The sequence below is a fragment of the Somniosus microcephalus genome, chromosome 21, assembly GCF_052327205.1.
Source record: "Somniosus microcephalus isolate GS21.2 chromosome 21, FLI_Smic_1.0, whole genome shotgun sequence".
In the NCBI taxonomy this organism is placed as follows: Eukaryota; Metazoa; Chordata; class Chondrichthyes; order Squaliformes; family Somniosidae; genus Somniosus; species Somniosus microcephalus.
Window position 1 is genome coordinate 57939343 of NC_141007.1, and position 13088 is coordinate 57952430.

Genomic DNA, 13088 nt, shown 5'->3' on the forward strand with positions numbered 1-13088 from the left:
GCAAATTTTTTCCTTCAGGTACTTATCCAATTCCCTTTTGAAAGCCACGATTGAATCTGCCTCCACCACCCACTCAGGCAGTGCATTCCAGATCATAACCACTCGCTGCGTAAAAAGGTTTTTCTTATGTCACCTTTGGTTCTTTTGCCAATCACCTTAAATCTGTGTCCTCTGGTTCTTGACCCTTCCACCAATGGGAACAGTTTCCCTCTATCTACTCTGTCCGGACCCCTCATGATTTTGAACACCTCTATCAAATCTCTTCTCAACCTTCTCTGCTCTAAGGAGAACAACCCCAGCTTCTCCAGTCTATCCACGTAACTGAAGTCCCTCATCCCTGGAATCATTCTCGTAAATCTTTTCTGCACCCTCTCTAAGGCTTTCATATCCTACCTAAAGTGTGGTGCCCAGAATTGGACACAATACTCCAGTTGAGGCCGAACCAGTGTTTTATACAGGTTCATCATAACTTCCTTGCTTTTGTACGCTATGCCTCTATTTATGAAGCTCAGGATCCCGTATGCTTTTTTAACCTCTTTCTCAGCCTGCCCAGCCAGATTCAATGATTTGTGCACATGTAACCCCAGGTCTCTCTGTTCACGCACCCCCACAGGCCCATTCCCTTAACACATCCTGGCTGACCCCGACTAACTCGGCACAGATTTGAGATTGAACATGGGCCTGCCTGGTCTCTATCATTCAGCTACTCACTTAATAAACTTGCCAATGACTCAAGAAGGAGGTGGTGAAAAATATCTTTTTTGTAATTAGATTTTCAATGTTTGTCAGATACAGACTTTAAAGGGAAACCAATGTATTTGTCAGTGTGACTGTTTTGTCTATGCAGTGATTATAATAGAGTATTTTATTGTGTTTACAAAATATACAAGCCAATAAATGTCATATAAAAAAGCTATAGGCATATTTAAGGATCACAAAATGTCCTTGGTGTCATTGCTGTGTTAACATTTCCAGTCTTTTTATTGCGTAAGCATGTCAGTCCTATCTACTGCTAGTTGGGCTGCTGATTCAAACTGATTAAGCACACCACCCGGTGGCATAGTGGTTAGCACTGTTGCCTCACAGCGCCAGGGACCCGGGTTCAAATCCGGCCTTGGGTGACTGTCTGTGTGGAGTTTGCACATTCTCCCCGTGTTTGCGTGGGTTTCCTCCGGGTGCTCTGGTTTCCTCCCACAGTCCAAAGATGTGCGGGTTAGGTTGATTGGCCATGATAAAAATTGGCCCTTAGTGTTAGGGGGGATTAAATATGTGGGGTTATGGGGTTACTGGGATAGGGCTTGGGTGGGATGGCTGTCGGTGTAGGGACCGGGTGCTAGGGTTTGGATGATCAGCCATGATCTCGTTGAATGGCGGAGCAGGCTCGAAGGGCCAAATGGCCTACTCCTGCTCCTATCTTCTATGTTTCTATGCACAGAGCACATTGAGGTGCTCTAACATGAGGGGGTCAATCTTTACTACCGGGCAGGAATGCAGCCCAGCAACTGGCCATCCCGTCCGGGAGTGGTTCCAGGGAGGCTTAGGGGCGATTTTAACGGCTAGACCTCATTAGCATGCTTGCCGACTTCCCAACCTAAACGGCCTGGAAGCGGCTGCCGAGCCGTTAAAATCGGGCCGCTCGGAGGCCGGAGACCTGGGGTAATGGTCTCCGGCACAAGGCAATTGCAACGGAGTGCTCGGGGAGGAGAAGTGCGGTCTGGGGCAGGGGAAGGCCCAAGGTCTCCTTGTGGGGCCTCTCCCGCCCCGGGCTTTCCCCCTGTTCCCAGTCCTCCTGGGGCACAAGGGAACCCGCAAAAAATGTTAAATTTTACACTTCCCTGGGCATCTGCTGGCTCTGCATCTGGATCCTGACAGCTTTGGGTTGGTGAGCAAGCCACCACTGCAATTCCCCCAGGCCTCAGATAGAAATAGCAGACAGGCCCCAATGATGTTATCGGAGCCTGATCTGCAGATTTAAGGAAGGAGCCCACTGGCTCAAGGCAGGTGCAGATCGGGCAGGAACAGAGTGGGTAAGTGCCCCGCTCCATTGAACCTGCCCCCCTGCCCAGTTTCTGTTTGGCGGGGTGTGTTAAAATCGATGCCGATGTCTCAGTGCCAAGCAAAACATTCCGCGCTTCTCTCCCTCCTATCTGTGTTCAATAAGTAACATCTATTTAACTAGATCTAGGAGGCTGTGGACAGTAGGCCAGTTTCACAATATTTTTTTAAAAGAATCCTCAAGTTGGGGATTCAATTCCTATTAGGTTTAAAAAGAGTTAATTTTGTGTGCTGAAAAATGTAACTTTATTCAGCACCAGTTCTCCCTGAATTGCTGTATTTACATAAATTGCACCATGTTATTTTTATTCTTGTGACTTTCACTAAGCTTCCCCAATGTCAAATTGAAGTTGCTTAAAAAGTCACGAGTCAGCTCATTTTAAAAAAGTACACATTTCCAATAGGTAGTGGAGCAGTTTTTAAAAATTAATTCTTGGGATGTGGGCATCGCTGGCAAGGCCGGCATTTATTGCCCATCCCTAGTTGCCCTTGAGAAGGTGGTGGTGAGCCGCCTTCTTGAACCGCTGCAGTCCGTGTGGTGAAGGTACTCCCACAGTGCTGTAAGGGACGGAGTTCCAGGATTTTGACCCAGCGACGATGAAGGATCGGCGATATGTTTCCAAGTCAGGATGATGTGTGACTTGGAGGGGAACTTAGAGGTGGTGGAGTTCCCATGCGCCTGCTGCCCTTGTCCTTCTAGGTGGAAGAGGTCGGGGGTTTGGGAGGTGCTGGCGAAGAAGCCTTGGTGAGTTGCTGCAGTGCATCTTGTAGATGGTAAACACTGCAGCCACGGTGCATTTAACATTTTGCCCTGTAACTCATTTATTCGGTATTACATAACGGTTTTTCTAACTGGTAAAGAGGAGCAAGATTTGCAGCTACTGGAAAAATGGTGACCGCTGACAATTAATGGCTTAACTTGATGACTTTTCATAATGATATACATCCTGGCTTTTTTTTTATTTTAGGCGTGCTATATAAGGATGCTTAAGCATCTACCTGACCTTTTTGGACTTCAGTATGAATTAATCAGGATATTCCAAAGTGCCTCAGATGTGAAATCAAGGACCATTTCTCAGTTCCTTCAGCAAATGGCATCAGGTAACCTGTTACTTTTTAATGCTAGCCGTTTTGAGCTGTGAACAAGGTATGTCCACATATTACTGTGAAAGCAGTGGGAGTGTATGACAGCATGCTGTGCAAGAGATTGAAATTCTGTGACCAAATAAGCTTCTTCTGTTTCTAATCTACGTGACGGTTGTCTCTGAGATACTTAAAAAAAGGGAAACTAAGGAGAGGCGTAGAAAGTAAGTATAGGGCAATTCATTAGAAATACGTGACAGTGGTATTAAAAATCTGTTAAAAGACACTTGGCTTATTCTTGGTTTGTTTTTGTGTTTCTAGATCAACAGGGCCTAAAACATAACTTTGAGAAAAGGATCAAGATTTTCTTACAGCTCTGGAATGAGCTGCATTTGTTATTGGCAAAAAACAGTGAGTGTAACATAACTGTTGGGTCCATTTTCCATTGGATCCATTTTCCTTTTGGATCCATGTTATTTAGTAACACCATTCTTGAATAGCTGTGGTTTCTGACCACTTTTCACAACAGTCTTCTACTTGCCAATGCACCAGAGGCTCCAGAATTTCACACACTCGCTTCAGTCTCTGAGGTTGTTACTTAAACCTCAAAAGTGCTGCCTGTATCCCTGTCGCAGCATATATCATTTTGGAATTTTCTGACATTAAGTGCTCTTCCCACCCACAGTTTGGCTGCAGGAGATCACACAGAGCATGGCTTGGCCCAGTGCAAGGCAAACTGATCCATACCCACACTGTACAGCATGCTGTGTTTATTGTGAATCAAATCATTAAAGCCATCACAGGGTCAAGCGGTCCAGCTTAACTGGGATTCTGTGGTAGACCATGGAAGTGTAGTTCAATGAAGAATGGGGAACCTTTTGCTTCTTAGATTTATAGGATTCAGAGGAAGTGCTGGTCACTTAAAAGTTAGAATATTTAGACAGGAAAATGTGCCGCATGGTTGAATATGAAAAAGCCATTTTGTACATCCAAATAACCCTGCCATTTAAGCCAGTGTTGAATACCATGCAGCACACTACCTCCTTCCTGCCTTGCTGCCATGTCTCGAGCTCTTTCTTGTTGAGTCAGGAATCAGCCCATTCGTTTTTTAAACTACTTCAATCTAGTTGACATTCATTGCACAAAGTAGCAGTTTTCCTCATAGGTTAAAAAACCCTATTTGAGGTTGCTACTCACGGCTGCACTGAACGCAGTTGAAAACTATGCCTGCTACTGTAGTTCTCTCCTGTTTCCATACAATTATTGTACAGGTTGACTATCCCTTCTCCGAAAACCTTGGGACCAGCTGTGTTTCGGTTTTCGAAAATTTTTGGATTTCAGAAGGTATTATTTCAGACTGGGAAACTCTGAACATTAAATTAATTTGGTAATTAGTATTTGTATTTAATATAAATGTTAAAAGTTCAGGCTACCTCTTGCGACTGTTCCGTGTCTCATTCCCCTTCCTGCTTCTCTGTGCTGCCGCTCCCAGTCTGTTTACAGCTCCCCCTGCTCCGTATCTGAATTCCTTGACTTAGCGGGGGTCTGGGGCTCGACTGCCGCCGCCAGTTGTGGGAAAGCCAGATATCGGCTGACTCCTATGCTAAGCTGGCCCGCAAATCAGGTCAGAAAAGCATCGGCCGCGTCGGGTCATGTTTGGCGCCACTCGGGTTATGTCGTACGCACGACTTACGCTCCACAAAAAAACTTTCGGTTTTCAGAGGTTTTCGGTTTTCAGAAGTGCGGATAAAGGATAGTCTACCTGTAGTAGTATTTAGGCTATCACTTTCACCTCAGTGCTACAAGAGGGTTTACTAAGCTCTCTGTTTCAGTTATATTTTCAAATTCTTGTTTTCCAGATCAGAGAATTCCAAAAGAGCTGCACCAGAAGGACTTAACTTTTGAAAGTCCCATTGAGGTTTTGTTGCCTCAACAACAGGGTCCCGGTCTTTGTGCCACTGCACTCAGCAAATTTCTCATCGAGATTCAAAATGATCTCATTGGGGCCATTAGTGATCGCAAAAAGTAAGCAATTTCCTGCTTTGTTTTATTTTTGTGTGAATGCTTCAAGGCGAGGAACTAAGAAAAAGAAAATGTTCCTACTTGGCATCCTGTCAGTGAATCTATGTGACACAGATCAGATGCAATGCTTACCTAATATTTCCTAGAGAGTGTGTCTCAACCAATGAAGTTCTGTCATTACTGTGTTTCCATTAGTATTATCATTTAGTATTTCGGAGTGAGATTATTTGATTAATATATTTATTTATGTGTAATTTATAGGATATATCCAATTTTTTTTTCTGGTAGATTTTCCATCAGCCCAGAAGAGGTATCAGATGCACATTTAATTCTCTGTGACCCTGATAAAGATTTCATTCCACTAGTTATGTCAAACTGCCAGTACTCCCTGGAAATAGGGCAGGAGACATTACCCGAGTATGATATTAAAAACATTGAGCAGCAGCTGAAACGACAGTTCCTGAAAGGGAAACCATCCATAGTTGACTCTGTAAGTATGGTTTTTTTTTGAAGAGTCTTTTCAGTTTACAGTGAACAGAACCAATTAACATTAACATTTTCCTTTTACAGAAAATTCCCAAGTTTGTCGGGAGGCGTGAAAGAAATTATTCAAGCATCTTTAAGGAGCTGAAAGCGAAGATATCTCAGGTAAATATTTACCTCAGGCAGAACAAATTCTGCAGTCTGGACATAAATCCATTAAATTGCAGGACAAAGTTTACAGCCAGATATATTTTATTTAATATTTGTGTTTTAAAATAGTTTTATTGTAGATCTAGACAAGTAGATGCTCTCCAAAGTGGAGTCGCCTGCTATAGTATAGTGTCCCATCTAATGGCTCAATCAGACAGAGAACTCTTGCCAGGGACAGGCAAAAATGCAGCATTTTAGTACATTTCTGAACAAGTATAAGATACAGTATATTTTTGGTGAAAAAATTACACACAAAAAGCCAATAAATTACTGATGAAAACAAATGACTGCTGGGAGCAGTGTACAGTTGTATATTCATATGTACCTTTTTTTTGCGGGGTGGGGGATAGGGTTAGGGTTGATTTTTATCTTCAGTGTACATCTGGTGGGGCGAAGAGATCGCAATGATCGCCCGACATCGCCAGCGAGGGACCTGAAACGTATCGATGGTTGGGCCTCATTTAGATTCAACTGGTGAGCTGCTAGCACATTCTGAGTGCTGCTAGGTAGCAGGCGGGCGCAGAGGGAGGCCAAGAAATCAGGAGCCATCCACATTCGTAGGCCTGCAGCAAGAGTTTAAAGGGGAGGGCTAGGACAATTGAGGGTGGGTGGGGAGTCATTATTGAAGGGGGGGAGGATTAGCAACAAGGCCCAGGAAGAGGGCAATTGTGCACATCTTGGTGCCCAAAAAGTGCCAGATAAATTATTTTTTTATTGTTCCCAGAGCTGCTTCCAGCCATCCCTCTAAGGGACGCCGGATCTGGCCATTTCCCACTGTGCAATTCCAGCACTCAACAGGAGTGCACTTAAATGTTCCAAAATGGCGCCGGGGTCCTAACAAATAATGAGGCTCTCGCCTTTTCAGGCAGGTATATGGTCACCTAAATCAAAGCCCGCAGGAAGTCGGTGGGAAGTTTCATTTTTGTCTCTGTGCCGACCCCCATTCCCACTAAGACACAGGGCGATACAAAGATCATAATCAGGGCCACTACGTTTTAGTAGAAAGGATTGATCTCTGCAGTGGGTTAAAAGGCAAACAAATAATTTTACGTTTGTATTTTTGACTCGCTTCGTCCTGAGACTATATTGCTCGCCCCGCTCCAAGAAGGACAACCACTGACCGTCATGTTGAAGCGCCGTTGGCACATCTCTGTGCTGCTGTCCCATCTTCGCAATCTCTGTTTTATATGCTCTATGGGACGAATTCACATTTTTATTTCATAACACATTGGCCCAGGAATCTGGTGTGTGAAAAGTTTGCTGCACTTCCTATTGTGTTGTTCCAATACTCAGTTATGACCACTGAATGTAACTAACCTAGACTGACCCACTAACCATTTAGTGGCAAAACTGGAGAACAGCAATATTATGCAATGCGTCCATTGGTCTGCCAGCCTTTACGGAATATTTTACGGTGTTGACTACAGACCCATAAGTACTGGGTCCTAGATCTCGTGGACAAATGGAATGATCTCTCTTGTCTCTGCAGAACTGTGAGGTCTGAATAGGTTTGGACCTAAAAGAGCAGATTCATGTCCCTAGAGGTCCCAAAATTGTTGCAGCTGTACATCTCTGTCATCCTCCTCCATCTCTGCCTGTAGTCAAGTTTCATTCAACCGCTTGTCTGACCACCTCTTCTTACTCGCCTTGTGGTTGTCTCCCTCTGGTTGGGTGTTAAAAGCCTGGCAGTTCTGGCTGCCACATTCTAAAAGAGTATGACTGCGGTTTGTGGAGTAGTCGAGGAGAGGGGTGCAGTACAAATCTACCAAACTTCATCCAGTACTATCACCGGTACCAATAAAGCGTCATTACTCACCGTTCACTTGCAATTCTACCAATTTGTATGAAAATGAATCGAGGGGAAGGATATTTATTCTTCTGTTAATAGATTCTTTCCTTCTGTTTAGGAAATATTGTCACATTCCGTCTGCACTGCAGTCACAACAGTGCTGAAATCCTACAGTGACATTTGTGATGCCCTGGATATCATTGAAATTGTCGTTGGATTCCTCGCCAGTGCAGGAGGAGCCCCGGACAACCAGCTTCATTCCTATCTCAAAGATACTTTACGGATGGATCGGCGAGTGTTAGCCTGTGTCAGCAAGGTCTGTATGTATGGCTGTTAACACAATCACTATCTGGAAAAGGTTGCTCATGCTTGCATGAGGCAAACACTTAGAGCTGGATTTTATCAATGGAGGCGAGTAGGAGGCAGGACTCCCACTTTTGGAGTTGTAGTCCCGCCTCCATCGAGTTGTGGCCAACCCACTCGATTTTCCCTTGATTGACCTTGTTGAGCCCGCCCAGCGGGCTCAGCAGGCCAATTAAGGGCCACCCAGCAACAGGTGACGTCACAGATTGACATTTCATCTGTCAAGAGCTTTTGACAGATGAAATATCAGCGTTTGACAGATCTTTGAAGCTGTCAAACACTGACAATCTGTACTCTAAGTTAATTCCTTCCTCTCAGGCTGATTTAGAAATCTCCCCGGAACAGAAAGCTGAATGCTGCAACTTTTGACAGCTCGCGGCCATTCTGCTTTCTGTGCCGGTGAGATGAGGGACTCCTGAGACCTGAAGGAAGGAAGCCTGCATTAGTAAGTAAAGGTAAGTAAAACTTAATTTAAACACTTTACACACACCAAACACACTTACCTCTGCACTCATGCACCCGTCACTCACCCGAACACCGGACATCTCGAACCCTCCAAGTCCTTCATCCCGACGGTCGGCCTCGCTAACTTGGCATGGTTTGGAGCCGTCGGGCAGCCCACACTTCAGGGATAAAAATAGGGATTAGGCTAAAAACTGCCTGTTAACTACCTGTTAACAGGCAGTTAATTGGCACTAATCCCCTTCCCGCCTCGGGGAGGCAGCTCCCAACACAGGTCGAGTACCCGCCTCCTGGGAAACGGGCATAGAGGCGGGTTGGGGGCGGGATGGGTTTGTGCCCCCCGATTTTGCGATTTTAACACCCCACACGCCTCCATTCCCGCCTCCATGGTCCTGGGAAATTCTAGCCCTTATTCTCCAGCATGGTAACGATATTTGTCTTTTCACCTTTAAATTATCATTCTGGCTGTGTCTTCGCAGTAGCTTCCTTTAGAATCTTTCTTTGCTATTTCATTTAGTGAATTTCCTAAGCAGGCTCTAACGATGCAGTGTTTGGCACTGTCCTCGTGCTTACGGTTGCAGTGTGCGCCCACCTCATTTATCCGGGTGCTTTCTCTTCACATTCCCCCATGTGTTCACTTTGCCGAGCCCAGTGTTGTCCAATAAAAATCGTTGACTAGCCACAGGTTTCAGCCGCATGCACTAATTTTAGTGGATAACACCTTGCACACATACCGGTAAATGCACTTCACATGTGTATATTTACATAACAAACATCTACCACTATTCAGTAACCAAGGAAGTAAAGCAATCACAACAATCAAAATAAACTCGCATGCTCTGCTTTTCATCTTCCCGTTTTATCAACAAACACACAAAAAGGTTAAAGTACACATGCGCACACCGTGAGAATATGAGTACTGAGATCGCATGAGATCTGCAGTTACTAGTCAGTGATACCATACATAGGCAAAATAACTTGGTTTCTGTCAGAATGGTGACTTAATTTTCCAACTGCATTATATTTATAGGACTGTTGTATTAACTGGAATATTTTTGTACTTTTTCTGCTAGGCTTTTGAAGGATGCAAACTGAAGCACACTCTGTCTCTTTGGCAGCTGCTGTCGTCTTGGAAATCAGAGGTCATGCTGGGCACAGCAAAGGTGAGAATGTGAATACCTGTATTCACGTTTAGCAGCATACTTATTAAACTGAAACAATATAAGTTTCATGAATTAGAAAAGGGAAGTGGCTGATACATTAGAAAATGACCTCTACAGGATGGAAAGTCAAGAGTTTCTAAACTGGTGGTGTTCTAAACTTCAATTGCATTTCACTCAGTACTGTTTACAAGATGTAATGATTGAATGTTAAGATGAACTCTAACATTCTTTTGAGAGTGAGACGCCCCGTTTTCTAAGATTTGTTTTTTTTCCTCTGTCCCTTGGTTTTCATACATTACCCCCAAGAGGACGGATGGATGACTTACACTGGTCTCTTACAGTGTGCCCCACTGAAGCCAGCCACTGAGAGGTGCTCAAAGTACCCCAGGAATCTCTCTCTCTTCCCACCCCCCACCCCCACCTCTTTCACTCCCTCCCAATTGCTCTCTCTCTCTTTACCCCCTTCACTATCTCTCTTTCCCCCATCTCTCTCACTCCCCCATATCTCTCTCTCTTTCCCCCATCTCTCTCACTCCCCCATATCTCTCTCTCTTTCCCCCATCTCTCTCACTTCCCCATATCTCTCTCTCTTTCCCCCATCTCTCTCACTTCCCCATATCTCTCTCTCTTTCCCCCATCTCTCTCACTTCCCCATATCTCTCTCTCTTTCCCCCATCTCTCGCACTCCCCCATATCTCTCTCTCTTTCCCCCATCTCTCTCACTTCCCCATATCTCTCTCTCTTTACCCCCTTCACTATCTCTCTTTCCCCCATCTCTCTCACTCCCCCATATCTCTCTCTCTTTCCCCATCGCTCTCACTCCCCCATATCTCTCTCTCTCCCCCACCTCTCTCACTTCCCCATATCTCTCTTTCCCCCATCTCTCTCACTCCCCCATATCTCTCTCTCTTTCCCCCATCTCTCTCACTCCCCCATATCTCTCTCTCTTTCCCCCATCTCTCTCACTTCCCCATATCTCTCTCTCTTTACCCCCTTCACTATCTCTCTTTGCCCCATCTCTCTCACTCCCCCATATCTCTCTCTCTTTCCCCCATCTCTCTCATTTCCCCATATCTCTCTCTCTTTACCCCCTTCACTATCTCTCTTTGCCCCATCTCTCTCACTTCCCCATATCTCTCTCTCTTTCCCCCATCTCTCTCACTTCCCCATATCTCTCTCTCTTTCCCCATCTCTCTCACTTCCCCATATCTCTCTCTCTTTACCCCCTTCTCTCTTTCCCCATCTCCCTCTCTCTTTACCCCCTTCTCTCTCTCCTCCTCTTTCCCAATTCACTCCCCATGGAGATGGTCCATGCCTCATTTGGTACCTTGTTAACATAATTGAGACTGACAACTTGGACTCTGGGGTATTGTGCCCGTCCACATCAGGACAGAGTGCGAGTGCATTGTTACACCTCCCCTCTTTGATAGTCTCACTCAGGATTACCAGCACTTTGGTAAAGGGGACATTACTCTGTTAGGGATCATTTTCACTGATTTCTTTTGATGAAGTCATGAGTGTTGACGTTATGCAAAGGAACATTGGAGAAATGGGACTGCTGGATTGGAGGAGCTGCTGTGAACAACAGCACGTGGGGTCTAAATACCAGCAGATTCTGATTATCAAGGAGGGATCGAGGGCCTTGCGGGTTTATTTATTCTGGAATCCTATGCAAGTTAGTGATATTTAGGTGATGTTTCACAGTAGTGTTATTTGTGTGAAATATTACTCTAAGCCGAAGGAATGGCAGCTACACAGTGACATGGATTTTTTTTTAAACACTCATTTATTACAAAGTATTTACAGCACAGAAACAGGCCATTCGACCCAACAAGTCCATCCTGGTGCTTATGCTCCACACGAGCCTCCCCCCACCTCTTTTTCATCCAACCCCATCAACATATCCTTCTATTCCTTTCTCCCTCATGTGCTTATCTAGCTTCCCCTTGAATGCCTCGACGCTATTTGCCTCAGCTACTCCCTGTGATAGCGAGTTCCACATTCTAACCATCTTTGGGTAAAGAAGTTTCTCCTGCATTCCCTTTTGGATTTATTAGTAACTATCTTGTATTTATAGGCCCTAGTTCAGATTTCCCCATCATGGCATCCAATTTAGTGAACTTAAAGCATAATTTTGTGACATCTAATACTTGGTGCTTTAATAGCAGACTTTCAGTAAATTCAGAGAGACGGGGTTAGCAATAAGTCTAATTTTTCTTCTTTTACTTTTACGAGGACCCGTTTGAGAGGACCCCTGAGACATACAAGGAACACTTACTTCCTGAAGAAGAAACAGAGCTGAAGACATTTTTTGCGTGCACTGACATCAACAGATTTCTCTGGGAGCTCCACGAGATCCTGGTCCTAAAGACTGCTCAGAGCAACGAAGATAACAACTTCTTGCCCACTTGGAGGTAATATACACCAGTAGTTACAATACTAGTAAAGGGGCTGTGGATGCCGCTTGTTAGAATACTGTCCTTTCAATCTGGAACTGGGATTAAGTTCAGCCCAGAAAGATGGTAGGAAGGTTTCCGCTCCTTGATGATTAAGGATCTCAAGTAGAGCAAGTTTGAGTAATCTTGACACATGGGAACAGCACAGAACTTTTGCAAAGTTTGCACAACTGGCACTACTTTGATAGTCTCTCAGGATTACCAGCAGGATGAGCACTTTGGTAAAGGGGACATTACTCTGTTAGGGATCATTTTAACCTAACACCCCGGGAAACTGATGGGATTGGATTGAGCACCCTTTTCACAAGCTGCCTGATTTTACTTTCCATTGACTTCGATGGAATGTACCATCAGGTCGGGTGTGAAACGGGCGGCTCATTCGATCCCATCAGTTTCCCGCTTGGCGGTTTAGGTTAAAGTGACCTCTCGTGTGTAATGCTTGAGTGTTTTTCCAAGGCTGAGGTGCAGGTACTATTTCTAAGTGTAAAACCATGGAAAAGTCAGGGACAAGATACGGGATGTCAACCTATCAAAGTCCATCCCTCCAGTACATTAACTCTCCCCAACATGGCATCCAATTATATTATGAAAAATCCCAATGTGTTTGTCTCTGTTATCTTGCTTGGTAGATTATTCTCAACATTCATCAAACTTTGAGATAAAATGTTTTTCCTGGAAAAAAATTGAACTTACTTTTCACTGGACTGCATCTATGTCCTCTAGTCTTACTTTCTTTGGTTATTTTGAAATGATAATCTGGATTTACCTTATCTTTAGTATTTAATATTTTATAGAGAATTCAGCGAGGTCTTGCCATTAACTGTCTTTCTAATGTACTTTTGCTGCTCCGGTCTTCCTTCATAGCCCACCCTCTTCCTATTTGGGACTAGACTTGTGGTACAACTTTCTAAAGCAAGTATTTTTTTGTGTGTACTGTATCATGGTGACCAAAATTGAATACCGCACTTGAAAGCTTCAAAATATAGAAGCCGATTTTCCTGG

At 44.4% G+C, this 13088-nt stretch overlaps 1 protein-coding gene across 1 annotated transcript in view; it reads left to right on the forward strand.

The window, feature by feature from the left end:
* LOC147102854 (E3 ubiquitin-protein ligase rnf213-alpha-like) overlaps positions 1 to 13088 on the forward strand; it is a 175188-nt gene that overhangs the window by 159503 nt on the left and 2597 nt on the right. Inside the window, 8 exon segments of the mRNA XM_085963739.1 lie at positions 3024 to 3156; positions 3460 to 3549; positions 4998 to 5163; positions 5449 to 5650; positions 5731 to 5808; positions 7761 to 7958; positions 9541 to 9630; positions 11866 to 12044. Coding sequence (XP_085819865.1) covers positions 3024 to 3156; positions 3460 to 3549; positions 4998 to 5163; positions 5449 to 5650; positions 5731 to 5808; positions 7761 to 7958; positions 9541 to 9630; positions 11866 to 12044 — 1136 coding nt within the window.